This window comes from Alosa sapidissima, chromosome 3, assembly GCF_018492685.1.
Source record: "Alosa sapidissima isolate fAloSap1 chromosome 3, fAloSap1.pri, whole genome shotgun sequence".
Taxonomy (NCBI): Eukaryota; Metazoa; Chordata; class Actinopteri; order Clupeiformes; family Clupeidae; genus Alosa; species Alosa sapidissima.
This window is the reverse complement of record NC_055959.1, coordinates 34,263,632-34,281,996: the sequence shown is the minus strand read 5'-3', so window position 1 is coordinate 34,281,996 and position 18,365 is coordinate 34,263,632. Positions and strand designations below refer to the sequence as shown.

Here is an 18,365-nt window from a genome sequence, read left to right as displayed (position 1 = left end):
CCACAGTGCTATGGGGAAATGCACGTCAGAGTAGACCTCTCCACAGTATAAGCAGATCTGTAAAATGCACGTCAGTGGAGTAGACCTCTCCACAGCATGAGCAGATCTGTAACTGTATTGATCATTGGATCAATTCATCACACAATGCACAAAAGAGCTCATCCTCACTCACTCCAGATATAATCCCAGGCTTTCAGACTCTGAGGCAGTGCGTTTGGCATGTCTATCGAAGGGCAGTGCGTTTGGCATGTCTATCTAATGGCATGAGAAATCAAATCAGTCCATCTAGTGTCATGTACTGGCCATCTAACTCAGTGGCCCTGTAGGACCAACATTCTTATGAGAAGCCATCATGGAAATGCAATAACTGAATATGTACTCCCTCTAAGAACCAATGTGAGGTTATCTAGGGGCCTACAAATTAATAGTGTAAAGAGGTGACCCAGGAAGATGTTTTTTAAAAAGATTTATTGATTGTATAACTCAACCTCATGAGCTGAAGTCAGTTCAGCGGTAAGTGCTTTAATATCTCATCTGAATCTGTCTCTCTGTCCCGTGGCAGGAGTCCAATCAGACTTGGGATAGCAGGACGGTACAGATCGCCAACATGCCGGTCGCCTCGTCAAGCTCGGACTCGGGTAAGTGACTTTACCTCTCTTTTGTCTATCTAGCCATCTCAGCAGAGTCACAAGGAAGGACTACATACATGGGATCAGTAAATAGCAAGAGGATCAATATCTTATCTCTCTCTCTCTCACTCACTCACTCACTCACTCACTCACTCACTCACTCACTCACACACAGTCTGATTTCACTTATCTCTCTCTCTCCATATCCCCCTGACAAATACTTACCCATTCTCATCACTCTCTCCCTCTCTCTCACACACACACACACACACACACACACACACACACACACACACACACACACACACACACACACACACACACACACACACACACACACACACAGTCTGGGTCTTGTGTCATATATGTCATATGCAGCCGTGCAGGTAAAGAGTTAGTGGCCATTCAGGGGTCATTCCACTCTGTGGAAAAGGGCCATTCGTTCTGCTGTATGAACCTTTACTGGTCCAATTTAAAATGTAACCACACGTTTCAGAGTGGCCTTAGAAGAAAGAAAACGAGTGAGAGAGAGAAGAGAGAGGGAAAGAGTGAGAGAGAGAAAGAGTGAGAGAGAGAGAGAATAGAGTGAAGGGGAAAGGCAGCCAGGCGTAGGTAAGACTGACAGCAGAGGGGGATACAAAGAGACAGAGGGAGAGAAAGAGGAGAGAGAAAAAGAGCGAGAGAGAGAGAGAGAGAGAGAGAGAGAGAGAGAGAGAGAGAGAGAGAGAGAGAGAGAGAGCGAGAGAGAGAGAGAGAGAGAGAGCGAGGAGAGCGAGAGAGCGAGAGCGAGAGCGAGAGCGAGAGCGAGAGAGAGAGAGAGAGAGCGCAAGGGACGAGAGTTTATTTTATTACACTGCTCCACAGCAATTTTATTTTTGCTGTGCTGGATGTGCATTGTTTTGTTGTTGATGTGCATTGTTTTGTTGTGTTGATGTGCATTGTTTAATTGTGTTGATGTGCATTGTATCGTGTTGCACAGTCATGCCAATAAATCCTGTTTGTTGTTAGAGAAAAAGGAGGAATGGAAAGCTCACGCTAGAGAGAGAGAAAGAGAGGAGAAAGCTCACACTAGAGAGAGAGAAATCTCATCTCACACATCTCAGATTACAGGTCACTCTGGGGGGGCGAAGCTGGCCAATCATGGGCTAACCGTGTGGGAGGGTTCTAGAGGGTTCCAGAGGGTTCCGTCTCTGGTGTGGCATAACGAGCGGCCTAATGGTGGTCTCTGATTTAGGTGCGGGTGTCACGAGCAGGGACAGCTCACCTCCCTCACTGCTGCGCCACGCACAACACCAGCCCATTACCCAGGGTGCACCTGGGGTGTCACCACCATCCCCATCACTCATCACCTCACACACCACTAATCTCAACCTCAGACACTCCACTTACTGCACACACACACCGCAGGATATGTCCAACTGAGACACACACACACACACACACTCACACTCACCGCATGATATGCCCACCTGAGACACACACACACACACACACACACACCGCATGATATGTCCAACTGAGACACACACACACTCACTCACCGCATGATCTGTCCAACTGAGACACACACACACACACACTCACTCACCGCATGATATGTCCACCTGAGAGACACACACACACACACACACACACACATACACCGTATCGTATGTCGACCTTGGCACACACCATATGATACAACCTGAATTCCAAAAAAGTTGGGACGCTTTGTGAAACGTGAATAAAAAAAGAATGCTATGAATTACAAATCATGTCAACCCTATATTTAATTGAGAATAGTTCAAAGACAACATATCAACTGTTGTAGGAGAGAAACTTGACTATTTCATGGAATATATAAGCACATTTTTAATTTGATGCCAGCAACACGTCTCAAAAAAGTTGGGACTGGGGCCACCTGTGTGTGCAAATGATGAAACAATATAAGAATAATGTTCCCATGGTTTCCATGGTTTCCATTCAATGTATGGACGCAAAGATACCCAACATTCAACACTGATACAAATGAAACCATGGGAACAATCCCCTCCCCACGCCCCATGGAATTGCGAAGGATTTTAGGATTTCATCATCTACAGTACATAATACAATTAAAATATTTAGAGAATCCAGAGAAACCTTTAAAACAAGAGACAGGGCTGAAAATAAATATTGGATGGCAGTGGTCTTTTGGGCCTCAGATGGCACTGCATTAAAAACAGATCTGTTTCTGTAAAAAAAATCATTGTCTATTTATTCAGCATTTATTATGATGTCAGGAACATGTATGGTTCATTTTGAAAGAAGGGAAGTTATTCACATTTTGAAATAATAGTGCCTTCATGAGCGTCGATTATAATGGACACTAGGACCAAAATACTATGATGGAGATAGTGGAGAGAATTCTGTATAGGATGGATGGGTCAGATTTGGAGCGATTTGTAAGATGTTTTTTTTTTTTAGCATAAATAGATAGGAAATCACAACCAAAAATAAATTGGAGGACACTTTTTTTTTTGGGGGGGGGGGGGGGGGGGGGTTCTCAGGTGGATATGGGGTACACTAAAATGGCGGCTACCTGTGTCGGTTACTTACGGATACACACCATTTGATATATGGGGTACACTAAAATGGAGGCTGCCTGCGTTGGTCTACGTATTGTCATGCGCTTTATTATATTTGTGGTTCACTAAAGCAGTAACTGTTTGTCCACTTAGGGGCATAAACCATGTGATATGTGGGTAAATTAAGGCAATGGCCCTCTGTCTACTTATAGTCATGCACCTTATGATGTGTCTACTTATAGTCATGCACCTTATGATGTGTGGGACACCGTAGCATGGCCACTGTCATCAGGATGTTGTAACCATGACACCGTAGCATGGCCACTGTCATCAGTATGTTGTAACCATGACATCCATCTCAGAAATGTGTTCACCTCCAGAGAAGACTAACGGGATGCCATCAAGTGTTTGGAAGTTATACCAGCAGAGTGAGTCATTTGGATAAAATCTCTGGATTTCTGGAATTTCTTCCATTCATTTGGACATACAAATATAGCCCGTATATAGCCTAAAAAAATGTAATACATATTAATTTATTTGTTTTTGTCTTGATGTCTCTGTGTCGAGCGCTTTGGGTTCCACTTTGTGCATATACTGTAAATTGCGCTAATTGCGCTATATAAATAAACTTGCTGAAACTCTTATTAACTATAGTTTTATAGTCTAGTTGATTCATAATTTTCTTCATCTTTAAATGGTATCGTAAACACTGTGGCTTGTTAGTAATTATATTACCAACAATGGTAGGCTGCTTGTCTGGCAATGTGAGACACAATCACTGCAAGATAGAGCTTTGTTTTCTCTAGCCTTCAATGTTTGTGACATGACGTGACGTGACGTGTGGTGAGTGTGCCATTGTGTGCACCACTGCCACGCTGTTGAGCAACGTGATGTGACGTGACGTGTGGTGAGTGTGCCGTTGTGTGCACCACTGCCACACTCTTGAGCAACGTGACGTGACATGACGTGACGTGTGGTGAGTGTGCCGTTGTGTGTATTCAGTCCTCTCATGGCACGCTCCTTGTTTAGGGTTTATTTCTGTCAGATGTCAGTACTTAAAAAGCCAGTGGTATGTTTCTGACAAGCGCTGTGTGTGTGTGTGTGTGTGTCGTGCAGTCTGTTGTTGATGGTGTGCAAAGGGTGTGAAGCGTGTCAGTGATGCAGCGTGCCCTTTATCGCCTCAAAAAAGAGACCTGTCATCACAGCTGCCTGCAAGCGTGTAATCACATTCTCTCAGCACACACACACACACACAGTCCTGATGTGAGACCACGAATCTCTCTCTCTCTCTATCTATATGTGTGTGTGTGTGTGTGTGTGTGTGTGACTCAGGAGTGAGTGTGAAGTTTGTGCAAAAAATTAAATGTGTCACTGGGAGTGTTTATTTTTGTGGAAGCTGCTCAAATTTGTGTCAACTAAAGCATCACATGGCAGGAGAAGGGGGCGGGGGTGATTTTACTGGAAGATAAGGGATGAAAACATTTTAATTAGTTAAATTCATTCATATGAGGAAATAATTTACTCAGTCATGGAAGAGAAGTGTAACTACCCCCCCCCCTTTTTAGCCTACTTAAATACAGATTAATATGTTCAATAATGTCTAGTCAGTACAACATATAAAGGAAGGTCTATAGATAGAAATTGTGAAAATACAATATGTAGATAGTTTGGTCTTTTCATGTAGCCTTGGCAACTATCTAGTAGGCTATAGGCCTGAATACGGTAATATGCACATGAATTGACACTTGTTAAACTCACCTCAACAATGATTTTTTGCAATCATTTAACCCGCCATGGGTAATGCTAGAGAAAAGAGATAAAAGCCCGCCTACACTGAAAACTGATTGGTTGATTTAGCGAAACAGGCCAATCAGGATGCTCTCTGTCTTGGATGCGCTCAGACACACACGCACCACCCCTGTCTCTCTCTCCCGTCGTGTGCACGCTACACTCAGATGCACACGCGGTCTCGCATGCGCGCTCTTGATCGCTCACTATAGATTCCGGGAGATTTTATCTAATTTGCGGGCGTCAGGAAGCAGCTATCAATATGCGGGATACTCACGGAACTTCCGGGAGACTTGGAATGTCTGTGTTTAGCTGTATAAAGATAAGGGGCTAGGCTAACTGTTCTTTTGAGTGGCATCTGATCTGTCTGTCGGCACCCTGTAGTGAGGATGCAGTCTTTGCCTCATTATCCATGCTGAAGTAGCCTGGCCTTGCCTTCCTACGTACTTCCGCTCGATTTTCATCTCCCTCCAAGACTCCGTCTGGGATTCCGTCCATTGGCCTCGCTCGCAACGGAGAATTCGGCTCCGAGCCAATCAGCGAGCAGGAGGCGGGAGTTGTGAGAGACGACGTCGAGATTCTGTGCTGTGTTTGAATTGTAGTCCTCGAGGAGTTGGCAATGGCATAAGTTAATGAAGCAATTCAGTCCGTGCTGGCTACGCTTCCAAATATTCAGGAATTGAAGTCCGAACAAAAGGAGTGTTTAACACATTTTATTTCGGGCAAAGATGTCGTGGCCCTACTCCCTACGGTATATTAAATTACAGCATGTGCGGCAGACCCAGTTTGAACGAAGAGGCGTGTTTTCAATGATCACATCTAGCTTTGACAATTGTGATGATATTGTAGCGCCGAGGCTATTTGCCCCCGTGTTGGGCTTTCCCCTGCGTTCCCCTGTGTCTTCAGGAGTGTGCGTGTGCGTGTGTGTGTGCGAATGTTTGTGTCTCCCTCTCCTTCCTGTGTCATAGAATGTGTCAATGAGTTCTGATGTGTTTTGATTGGGGGGAGGTGTCCGGGAGGGAATATTTTGGGTTCAGATAGGTTAGCGATTGATAAGGGAAGAGGATTGAATAGGGGGTTCTAAGACGTCTAGTAAGTTTAGTCAGAGTAGAAGTGTATTATGTGCGAGTGAGTTGTGTTGCGTTGTGTTGTTGGCCGATGAGTGTGAATGACTAGTGATTAAGACCGTGATTTATCAGCGATCAGTTTGTTGTTTTGTAGTGGACACCTCCTGTTGCCCGTGCACTAGCCTGTACATCTATAGGAAATAAACTACCGGAGTTTTGGAACGATATATCAGCCTCCCCGTCTCCTAACTTCTCATCGGCGTTACAATATGTTATCTTCAACCTTACTTTTGAATAGTAATCTGCTATTTGCTATTCTTCCACTAACTCTTACATTTGTATCGCAAAGCTGGCATCAGTCATTTACATCCATCTTGTTCGCTCTGGTGGGGAATGGTTGTTGTAGGCTATACAGCGCATGCAATTTCTGAGCGTTGTAGTGTAGCTTAGGCTACTTCACGATCGAGCTGGCACATAACATACGTCACTGCCAAACGTTAGCGATTGGGTGAAATCTGATCCAATCGTTTCAAACTTCTACAGAGTCCACGCATCCAGCTTGCAAACGTTCGTCAATAGCCGAGATCCCAGACCCTTATAGAGGCGAAACGTACCAAGGGGATGGCAAATGGCCAGGCTAATGCTGAAGTCACACGCCGTGTGTTCCAACATTTCTCAGTCTTAATAGAGTACCGAAGTGTGACGTAGCGTTTCCATGATGGCAGAATCACTGGATCTAAACAAACTTTCGAAGTGGCTTAAATAGCATTGAATGTAGACATGTGACATAATTTCTAAAAATAAATATATCCAAAAAACGTGTTTTACCTACTAGGTAAAAAATTGGTTACTATACTATGGTTAGATTGGTTTGTTTAGATCCAGTGAAATTGCTGCCTTGACAACGCTACGTCATGGCTTCGGTACTCTATTTATTTCAAAAATTGTCTTTACACAGACTAGAGTCTGTGCTGATGGACAGGTGTCAGTCACACAGCAGAACCTCACTTCCCCCAGTGACCACAGCAGAACCTCACTTCCCCCAGTGACCACAGCAGAACCTCACTTCCCCCCTGCCTTCCTCCTCTCCAGCTGGGAGGAAACATCAATCCTGCCTGCCTTTCCGCGTCTCCTCCCCCTCGTACTTCTTCTCCTCCTCCCCCCTGAGTGCAGCTCTGGTAAGAAGCCCGGGGAGGCTGACAGCCGTCCACTTAGAGAGGGAGTGAGATGGAGAAGAGAGAGAGATGGAGAAGAGAGATGGAGAAAGACAGAGAGTGAGAGAGAGGGGAGAGAGAGATGGAGAAGAGAGATGGAGAAAGGGAGGGGAGACAGAGAGAAAGTGCGAGAGAGGGGAGAGGGAGAGAAGCAGAGGAACAAGAGTGAGTGAGTGAGTGAGAAAGAGAGAGAGAGAGAGGCAAGGGAAAACCCCTGGGAGGTTAAGGGAGAGGAAAAGACTCCGGCAAGATCAGCTAAACAGCCTCTCTAACAAAACACTTCAGAGAGAGACAGACACAGAGACAGGGAGATAGAGAGAGAGAGAGAGAGGGGGGGAATAAGGAGAGAGAAGGGAATAGAGTGAGATAGTGGATGTGGGAAAGCGAAAATCACAGTCAGTGAGAGAAGAAAGCGAGTGAATGAGAGAAAGACGTGAGGAGAGAGAGAAAAAGAGAGAGAGCTAGAGTGAAAGATAAGAAAGGGAGTAAGTGAGACAGAGGGAGGCCTGGAAGTTTTGGCTCCTCATTAGTCTGCTCCTCCAGCTCTTGTGTGTGTGTGTGTGTGGGTGTCGGGTGTGTGTGTGTGTGTGTGTGTGTGTGTCGGGGTTGGGTGTGTCGGTGTTGGGTGTGTGTGTGTGTGGTGTGTGTGTGTGGTCTGCTGGTGGGTGAGTAAATGGCTGGCAGCTTCTTCCACTGGCGCTCTCAGGAAGAGCTGGGCTCTGCAAGCTCACTGCTGGGGTCAGACCTCCTACACGGACACGGTAAGACACCCAAGGGCCGTGTGTGTGTGTGTGTGTGTGTGTGTGTGTGTGTGTGTGTGTGTGTGTGTGTGTGTGTGTGTGTGTGTGTGTGTGTATGGGAGCTGTAAGAGAGGAAGCTGGTATGCGAGCTGTTGAGATGAAAAGATAATGAAGATAATGATTCAGGCTAATTGTATGTTGTCAGTTGTAATGATACTATAAAAAATGACGTTCAGAGGGTGTCACACGTGGTGAAGCCTAACAGCATCTCTGCACTGACGAACAAACGTATTTTGTTCTAAAGATATATTTAATTTGATAGATTAACCTAGCATACTTCATAAATATATATTTTATTTTATAGATTAACCTAGCATATTTCATAAAATTTAATTGGATAGATTAACCTAGCATACTTCATAAATATATAATACATTTGATAGATTAACCTAGCATACTTAATAAATATATATTTAATTTGATAGATTAAGCTAGCATACTTAATAAATATATATTTAATTTGATAGATTAAGCTAGCATACTGCATTTCATTCTCAGCATAGGAACACACTGTACAGTTGTTGTGGTCACTCTGTTGACATTCTGTAAGTTAGTTGTTGTTGTTGATACTGGTAATGATGCTGTATTGCATGTTGTTGTTGATGTTGTTGATGCTGGTAATGATGCTGTATTTATTGTTGTTGTTGATGCTGGTGATGATGCTATATTGCATGTTGTTGTTGATGCTGATAATGATGCTGTATTGCATTGTTGTTGTTGATGCTGGTAATGATGCTGTATTGCATTGTTGTTGTTGTTGATGTTGTTGTTGATGCTGGTAATGATGCTGTATTGCATTGTTGTTGTTGATGCTGGTAATGATGGCATATTGTATATTGATTGTGCTCAGTGGGATGGCTTTAATTCACAGCCCACATGGATGAAATGCGAGATGACCCTGGTCACCTCAGAGAAGCGAGCTCCATCTGCATGCATGCAATCTGGCCCTCAGGGCTGCACCAGATCAGGGCTGCGTCTGGGCCACACATAGGCCAGATCTACTGTGTAGAGTGTGAGGTCCTGTCAGGACGATGCTTGGTGAGAGTATAGCCTACTCATAATCACTATTGTGGAGTTCAAATGTAACACCCACTGCTGGTCAGGTTACGATCTGTTTTGATGTGGCTCATACCTTTTATGTTTTGAGTTTTTCAGTGCACCATTCCATCAGCTACATATCAGGATTTGTTAACTACTGTAAATTCATCGCAGACTGACTTATTTCACCAGATAAATATATTGGCATCTATTTGAATAGGCCGGTATTATCTGAGTCCATCTATTTGAATAGGCCGGTATTATGCGATTCCATGACACAGATCTGTGGCAGCATTGTCAGTGTGCTGGGTTGCTCCAGATAGAGTGTTGCTGATTGTTGATGTATTGACATCATGCTTTATCTAGGCTGCACAGGCAAAGTGTGCTCCATAAATTATTGATGTACCTACTCAGTAATGCGGGAAGCACCTACTAGGGTACTTCGATCCCACTCTCCGCCTGTGCAGAAGAGGCTATGCTGTTGTGTGTGTGTGTGTGTGCCATAGGCTTGTGGCACACATGCGAATGATGTTTGTGTGTGATGACATGCATGTGTGAGTGTGTGTGTAAGCTTGAGCATGCGCTGTGAGTGTCTAAATGATTATGTTTTTTTGTCCACATGTGTGTGTGTGTGTTAGTGTGTGTGTGTGTGTTAGTGTGTGTGTGTGTGTGTGTGTGTGTGTGTGTGTGTGTGTGTGTGTGTGTGTGTGTGTGTGTGTGTGTGTATTTCCAGCTGTGTGACGTCGGCGCTGGCACTTGTGCGCATAATGGAGACAAAGCTCTGGTTACTCTGGTGACTGCTGAGTGCCCCACGAGCACTAATTGTCTGGTTAATAGCCGCAACTCTAATTGTTTTACTGTTGCCATGACCATGGATATGGGATCTAACGGCCCACGCTGGGGCAGCCCTGCTGTAAAACGCCTCGTTTGATGAATGAACTTCCTGCGCCATGGACGACCATGACCGGAGATATACATGACATGAACGCACGGCTTGTGTTCACATGCACATCTGCACCTTTACGTTAGTGAACTCATTAATTAATGTGCAGGACATCTATTATCTAAATGGATATTTACATTTATTGACTCTGCATTAAACTCATGTATTATTGCAATTAAACGTGCACAGTGCACTTTTTATTCAAGGTGCCTTGCAATACAGTGCAGATCCATCCTATAGGAACATCAGTATGTGTGCTCCCTATAGCACCATCAGTATGTGTGCTCCCTATAGGACCATCAGTATGTGTGCTCCTTATAGCACCATCAGTATGTGTGCACCCTATAGCACCATCAGTATGTGTGCTCCCTATAGGACCATCAGTATGTGTGCTCCCTATAGGACCATCAGTATGTGTGCTCTGTATATCTGGCCCCTATAGGACCATCAGTATGTGTGCTCCCTATAGGACCATCAGTATGTGTGCTCCCTATAGGACCATCAGTATGTGTGCTCTGTATATCTGGCCCCTATAGGACCATCAGTATGTGTGCTCCCTATAGGACCATCAGTATGTGTGCTCCCTATAGGACCATCAGTATGTGTGCTCCCTATAGGACCATCAGTATGTGTGCTCTGTATATCTGGCCCCTATAGGACCATCAGTATGTGTGCTCCCTATAGGACCATCAGTATGTGTGCTCCCTATAGGACCATCAGTATGTGTGCTCCCTATAGGACCATCAGTATGTGTGCTCCCTATAGGACCATCAGTATGTGTGCTCCCTATAGGACCATCAGTATGTGTGCTCCCTGATATCTGGCCCCTGGCGTTGGTGCTGTGAGCACCAGGCTCTACCCGGTGAACTTCAGGAGCTCATGTAGCCAGGAAGAACCTATTGTGTGTGTGTGTGTGTGTGTGTGTGTGTGTGTGGTGGCCAGTGCCAGTTCTGCCAACCCAGTGTGTGTGTGTGTGTGTGTGTGTGTGTGTGTGTGTGTGTGTGTGTGGTGGCATAGTTTCTCATGTGCCAGTTCTGCCTACACAGTTCTGCCAGTCTGTCTGGTATTGCACCCCTCCCCTGACTCAAGGCCAATAGTAGACACACACACTGTAAGACGCCTTTTGCATCCCTTTTGCATCCCTTTTGCATCCCTTTTGCATCCCTTTTGCATTCCTAAAGAAAATGGTTACAGAACGTTCCGTGACGTACAGAAGATTCCTGTTTTCATTTGATTATGACTATTGTGTTAGCCACCATTTGTCAGGAAACTCTTAGCCCTGACCATACCCCCTGCTAAGCTTGTCCATTGCCTGTCTCCACTCGGTCTGGAAGATACTTGAACTCAACCACTAGAAACTGAAATGCAACGGGCAAATGACAAATGATGATGTATTTGTGTTTGGTATCATTTTTAATGTCTCAGTGCGATAAGTAATAGGGTCTCAATTGTACAAATGTAAAATAAGTGTATATCAGTTTTCTGTAATCTGGGAGAAAATGGTCCATCTTCTGCTGGAAAAATCCCACCACCTTTTGGTGGTCTGATAAGGATACCCTGCTGAGACTGGGGTCTCCAAGTTTGAATACTGTCTATATGTTAATTCCTGCTTTGTAGTGTAATGCAAGATGCCCCTGTTCTGGCTGGATACTTAAGGGTGATGAAAACCCCATTCTAGGAGTTTTGCCTGCTTCTCAGGACTCCCACCTTATGTGTAGTTGGATTTAATAGGAAACCTTCTGTTTCTCAGAGCCTTCAATCGTAGTTGAAATCTTTGCCAGGTATGCTATATTTTGACCTTAGGTTTATTTTAAATTGATTGTTAAATTGCTTTGAGGTTTACCATCTATTATGTGTTTATTGGTTAACTGTAGTGTATGATTATTCCTGATACTAAAATAAATTGTTATATTGATTAACAATCTGTAGCAATCTCTCTTGTGGTTACGGTAAGGAATGTATGATGAACAGTATTTGGTGAAGAGGTAATCCGTTGGAATAGCCTATATATTACGGATTGGTGGTTGATTCAACCATGGTAGATATGTGACTAGTATTTAAGATATAAATGGAGTCAGATGGTCAACTAATAATTAATAGTTCAATTAAATCTCATTGAAGCACCGGATAGGACAGAACACGTATTTTCTGGGAATTGTGCTACAATTTCCCGGTTTTCAGTGTGGTGACCCCGATGTGATACACACACACACACACACACATACACATCTCACCCCTCCCCTAACTCACTCCATGCCAATTCAATTTCAAGCGTTGTCTGCCATGCTGAAAGAGAAGACATAAATGACTTATTAGACAAGACATGGCTTTGGACCAGACATGGCATCCAACCACAACAACAACCACAATCACAACAATAACAACAACGACTCCTCTAGCAAATGAGTTCAAGATGAACTGATCACATTCTTGTGGGCCATCGCCTCTTGGTCTTGTAGATATGCTAGATGGCTGGATTTGAAGGCGCACTTTGATGGTAAAAACTAAAGTATCATCAGCAAGAGTGGAGTTTGAAAATGTGGTGTGGGACAGGGAGTGGTCTGCAAATGGAAGCGCCAGTTTTCCCTGTAGCCTGAGGCTTGTCCAGTGTTGTGCACGCTCAATGGTGTTTTATGCCACCACCGTCGACTTCAAGACAGCGCTGTGACCATCGACTTCAAGGCACCTGACCGTAACCCTAACCTTAACCCTTGCCTGAGCACTGGGCCTCCTATGCAGCGCTGCCTGGAAGACGACGTTGGGCGTAAAACAGCAAGTAAGGTTGTGCGCTGTGTGAGCGCTTCATTTTGTGGATGGCTGCCCTCACACCTGGTGTTGGTAGCTGGCACTGCGTGTCGCTCAGCTCATAAGTTGCGAGAGGGTGAGTGAGCAGGTGAGTGACAGGTGAGTGAGCGAGTGAGTGAGTGAGAGGGTGAGTGAGTGAGTGAGCGGGTGAATAAGAGAGTGAGTGAGAGGGTGAGTGAGAGGCCTCCACCCCTGCAGCCCGTCCATCCCCTTGCAGCTCTTGTACTGACATTTCAGATCTAAGCGTGTGTCACCATGTCTTCTGTGTGTGTGTGTGTGTGTGTGTATAAGTAAAAGTGTGTAATGGTCACCATGTATTCTGTGTGTGTGTGTGTGTTTGAGTAAATGTGTGTAAGTGTCACCATGTCCTCTGAGTGTGTGTGTGTGTGTGTGTGTGTGTGTGTGTGTGTGTGTGTGTTTGAGTAAAAGTTTGTAAGTGTCACCATGTCCTCTGAGTGTGTGTGTGTGTGTGGTTGTGTGTGTGTGTGTGTGTTTGAGTAAAAGTGAGTAAATGTCACCGTGTCCTACTCACAGACTAAATCCTCCAAGTGTCTGGAGGCCTAATGAGACCTCTGTGTACCAGGGACACAGGATCTGCAGACTTAAGCCTGCTAATTTGCCCCTGCTCAACATTCTATTGCCCCCCCCCCCAGCTACACCCTCAGCACCATGGAGCCTGTGATGCAGTTGCGGTGGCTCTCGTTGGTAATTACCCTCTCGAAGGGGCGGGGGTAGAACAGTGTCTCATCAAGGAAGCATACTTGGTGTAACCACGCAATTGTAAATATGGACACTAAATTAAACTCTAAATTAAATATCATGTTGGCAGAACATTGTCTTGTCCTTCCTCAGTGTCAGGATGGTGGCAAATGTTTTATTTCACAATCTAACTACAAATGTAGTGCTGGTGTTTGCTAGTGTAATCACAAATGCACGGACTAAATGAAATACACTAAATTAAATGCACTGACTAAATTAAATGCACTAAATTGAACGCACTAGCTAAATTAAATGTCATTATATTGAATTGGCGGCATATTGATATCAGTAGTATTTTATTTTATGGAAGAGACAGATTGTTTTCAGATTGTAAACTGTTCAGATTTTAAACTCAAATGTTATGTTACCCTCTAAAGCGTAACGTGCATCCTACATCACTGGTGTTGTGATGACACTGCAATAGTGCTTTTCTCTCTGTAAAGGGGATTTAGTGTTTGATGTATGATTAGGTAATTCAATGTGCTTTAAATATGTGAGAGCTAAACATTACTAAATAAAAGTGTTTAAGAGTGAACGATAGTAAATAGAACAGGGACTGAGGCTGGTTCAGGACCTCTGTGCTGAGAAAGAAAGAATGAAAGAAAGAAAAAAAGAAAGAAAGAAAGAAGGAAGGAAGGAAGGAAGGAAAAATGAAAGCAAAAGGGTAGTCCACGTGAGAATACTGGCTTGTCAATGAAAGCAAAAGGGTAGTCTACGTGAGAATACTGACTTGTCATTAAAAGCAAAAGGGTAGTCTACGTGAGAATACTGGCTTGTCATTAAAAGCAAAAGGGTAGTCTACGTGAGAATACTGGCTTGTCATTAAAAGCAAAAGGGTAGTCCACGTGAGAATACTGGCTTGTCATTAAAAGCAAAAGGGTAGTCTACGTGAGAATACTGGCTTGTCATTAAAAGCAAAAGGGTAGTCCACGTGAGAATACTGGCTTGTCATTTAAAGCAAAAGGGTAGTCTACGTGAGAATACTGGCTTGTCATTAAAAGCAAAAGGGTAGTCCACGTGAGAATACTGGCTTGTCATTTAAAGCAAAAGGGTAGTCTACGTGAGAATACTGGCTTGTCAATTAAAGCAAAAGGGTAGTCTACGTGAGAATACTGGCTTGTCATTAAAAGCAAAAGGGTAGTCTACGTGAGAATACTGGCTTGTCATTAAAAGCAAAAGGGTAGTCTACGTGAGAATACTGGCTTGTCATTAAAAGCAAAAGGGTAGTCTACGTGAGAATACTGGCTTGTCAATTAAAGCAAAAGGGTAGTCTACGTGAGAATACTGGCTTGTCATTAAAAGCAAAAGGGTAGTCTACGTGAGAATACTGGCTTGTCAATTAAAGCAAAAGGGTAGTCTACGTGAGAATACTGGCTTGTCATTAAAAGCAAAAGGGTAGTCTACGTGAGAATACTGGCTTGTCATTAAAAGCAAAAGGGTAGTCTACGTGAGAATACTGGCTTGTCAATTAAAGCAAAAGGGTAGTCTACGTGAGAATACTGGCTTGTCATTAAAAGCAAAAGGGTAGTCTACGTGAGAATACTGGCTTGTCAATTAAAGCAAAAGGGTAGTCTACGTGAGAATACTGGCTTGTCAATTAAAGCAAAAGGGTAGTCTACGTGAGAATACTGGCTTGTCATTAAAAGCAAAAGGGTAGTCTACGTGAGAATACTGGCTTGTCAATTAAAGCAAAAGGGTAGTCTACGTGAGAATACTGGCTTGTCAATTAAAAGCAAAAGGGTAGTCTACGTGAGAATACTGGCTTGTCATTAAAAGCAAAAGGGTAGTCTACGTGAGAATACTGGCTTGTCAATTAAAGCAAAAGGGTAGTCTACGTGAGAATACTGGCTTGTCATTAAAGCAAAAGGGTAGTCTACGTGAGAATACTGGCTTGTCATTAAAAGCAAAAGGGTAGTCTACGTGAGAATACTGGCTTGTCAATTAAAGCAAAAGGGTAGTCTACGTGAGAATACTGGCTTGTCATTGAAAGAGCAGGGACCAGTGAAATGTTCTGACATGGGAGCAGCCTGACAGAGGGTGTTTTATTGCTGTAGAAAATTAAACTGGCTGTGTGTGTGTGGGGGGGGGGGGGGGTGAGGAGGTCCACAAAGGAACATGGTGTGTTTGTAAAGCTGTGTGTGCCTACATGTATGCATGTGTGTGTGTAAGTGTATGTGTGTGTGTGTGTATGTATGTGCGTGTAAAGCTATAGTTGGTGTGGAGCGGGAAGGGTGTAGTCTGGAGGAGCTCTTTTGTTCCTGCAGCAGATGTGTGTGTGTGTGTGTGTGTGTGTGTGACTGGAAGGCGAGGCGAGGTGGTTGAACCTGTGCAGGTCCAGTGGCTCTGAGGAGCTCACAATATTGTGTCAGACCCCCTGAGTAGCGAGGCCTTTATCTGGCATTTGTGGGAGTTCAAAGAGTTCCAGTCGTGTGTGCGTGTGTGTGTGTGTGTGAGTGTGAGTGTGTGTGTGTGTGTGTGTTATGGCGGTTTGAAAACTGCTGCGGAGTTCCTTCAGGATGAATGAGTGAGCATGAACAAGAATGGGGAAAAAGAGACAGTGGAACAATACTGAGGACATGGAGCCAAGGGGCCACGAATGGTCTAATTCAGCCCCACAGACACAAGACAAGGGGCCACGAATGGTCTAATTCAGCCCCACAGACACAAGACAAGGGGCCACGAAGACAGAAGACAGAACACAAGGCCTTACTAATGGAGGAAATGGCTCTGAAAATCTCTTTTCACAATAATGACAAAAGCCTACATCCATCCATGAGTGAAAGTGGTGAAAGTCAGTGATCTTTCACTGAGTCACAGACAGCTCTGCAAGCACCTGGACCAGAATAACACCGTACAGTCACAACACACCTGGACCAGAAGAACACCCCACAACACACCTGGACCAGAATAACACCGTACAGTCACAACACACCTGGACCAGAAGAACACCCCACAACACACCTGGACCAGAAGGACACCGTACAGTCACAACACACCTGGACCAGAAGAACACCCCACAACACATCTGGACCAGAGGAACACCGTACAGTCACAACACACCCGGACCAGAAGAACACCATAGAGCAGGGGCCCCCAGATAGTTTGGCCCAAGGGCCAAGTTATGTCAAGCATGCCAAACCAAGAGCTAAAGCATCCAGAATTAAACATGCATACACCCGCAAATGCTTAAAATCAATAATCAAAAAATAATAATCAAAACATAATATTGAAAAATAATCATCCTAACACACACACACATTTGTATATCTGACTCCGACCAAAACATTTTCCTTTTAAGTTCACCTCTGAAAGCAAATGAACAACATTGTGACAATATAATAACTGCCAAAATGATCTTACTGATTATAAAAGGATTCTAGTATTCATGATTATATGTTGATACCGTTCAAAGAGAAGGATCAGTTCTGGCGTTATTAATCTGAATATGTTTTTTACAGCTTGAATGTTGCAGTAAAGTTAAAGGTGCTATAAGTGATGTAACACAGTCCATCTAGTGAATGAGGTCAGTGGATATAGTGCACTTTATAGTTAATGAGTGGATATAGCGCACTTTATAGTGAATGAGTGGATATAGCGCACTTTATAGTGAATGAGTAGATATAGAGCACTTTATAGTGAATGAGTGGATATAGCGCACTTTATAGTGAATGAGTGGATATAGCGCACTTTATAGTGAATGAGTAGATATAGCGCACTTTATAGTGAATGAGTAGATATAGAGCACTTTATAGTGAATGAGTAGATATAGTGCACTTTATAGTGAATGAGTGGATATAGAGCACTTTATAGTGAATAACCACGTGCTAGTTATTCAGTGAATGACTAGATATAGTGCACTTTATAGTGAGTAACCACATGCTAGTTATTCACCATCTAGTGAATAAGTAGATATAGTGCACTTTATAGTGAATGAGTGGGTATAAAGCACTTTATAGTGAATGAGTGGATATAGAGCACTTTATAGTGAATGAGTGGATATAGTGCACTTTATAGTGAATGAGTGGATATGGAGCACTTTATAGTGAATGAGTGGATATAGAGCACTTTATAGTGAATGAGTAGATATAGAGCACTTTATAGTGAATGAGTGGATATAGAGCACTTTATAGTGAATGAGTGGATATAGAGCACTTTATAGTGAATGAGTAGATATAGAGCACTTTATAGTGAATAAGTGGGTATAGCAATGAGTGGATATAGAGCACTTTATAGTGAATGAGTAGATATAGAGCACTTTATAGTGAATGAGTAGATATAGAGCACTTTATAGTGAATGAGTAGATATAAAGCACTTTATAGTGAATGAGTGGATATAGAGCACTTTATAGTGAATGAGTGGGTATAGAGCACTTTATAGTGAATGAGTAGATATAGAGCACTTTATAGTGAATGAGTAGATATAGAGCACTTTATAGTGAATGAGTAGATATAGAGCACTTTATAGTGAATAAGTGGGTATAGCAATGAGTGGATATAGAGCACTTTATAGTGAATGAGTAGATATAGAGCACTTTATAGTGAATAAGTGGGTATAGCAATGAGTGGATATAGAGCACTTTATAGTGAATGAGGGGGTATAGAGCACTTTATAGTGAATAAGTGGATATAGAGCACTTTATAGTGAATGAGTGGATATAGCAATGAGTGGATATAGAGCACTTTATAGTGAATGAGTGGATATAGCAATGAGTGGATATAGAGCACTTTATAGTGAATGAGTGGATATAGAGCACTTTATAGTGAATGAGTGGATAT

General features: G+C 43.4%; 1 protein-coding gene across 3 annotated transcripts in view; it reads left to right on the top strand.

The window, feature by feature from the left end:
* The window catches only part of mpp2b (membrane palmitoylated protein 2b), a 71,007-nt gene that overhangs the window by 13,079 nt on the left and 39,563 nt on the right, over positions 1 to 18,365 (top strand). For all 3 annotated transcript variants that reach the window (XM_042085238.1, XM_042085237.1, XM_042085239.1), the window contains exon 2: positions 563 to 638. In XM_042085238.1, the coding sequence (XP_041941172.1) occupies positions 608 to 638 (31 nt within the window). In that variant the 5' untranslated portion in view covers positions 563 to 607. The remainder of the gene's footprint in view (positions 1 to 562; positions 639 to 18,365) is intronic.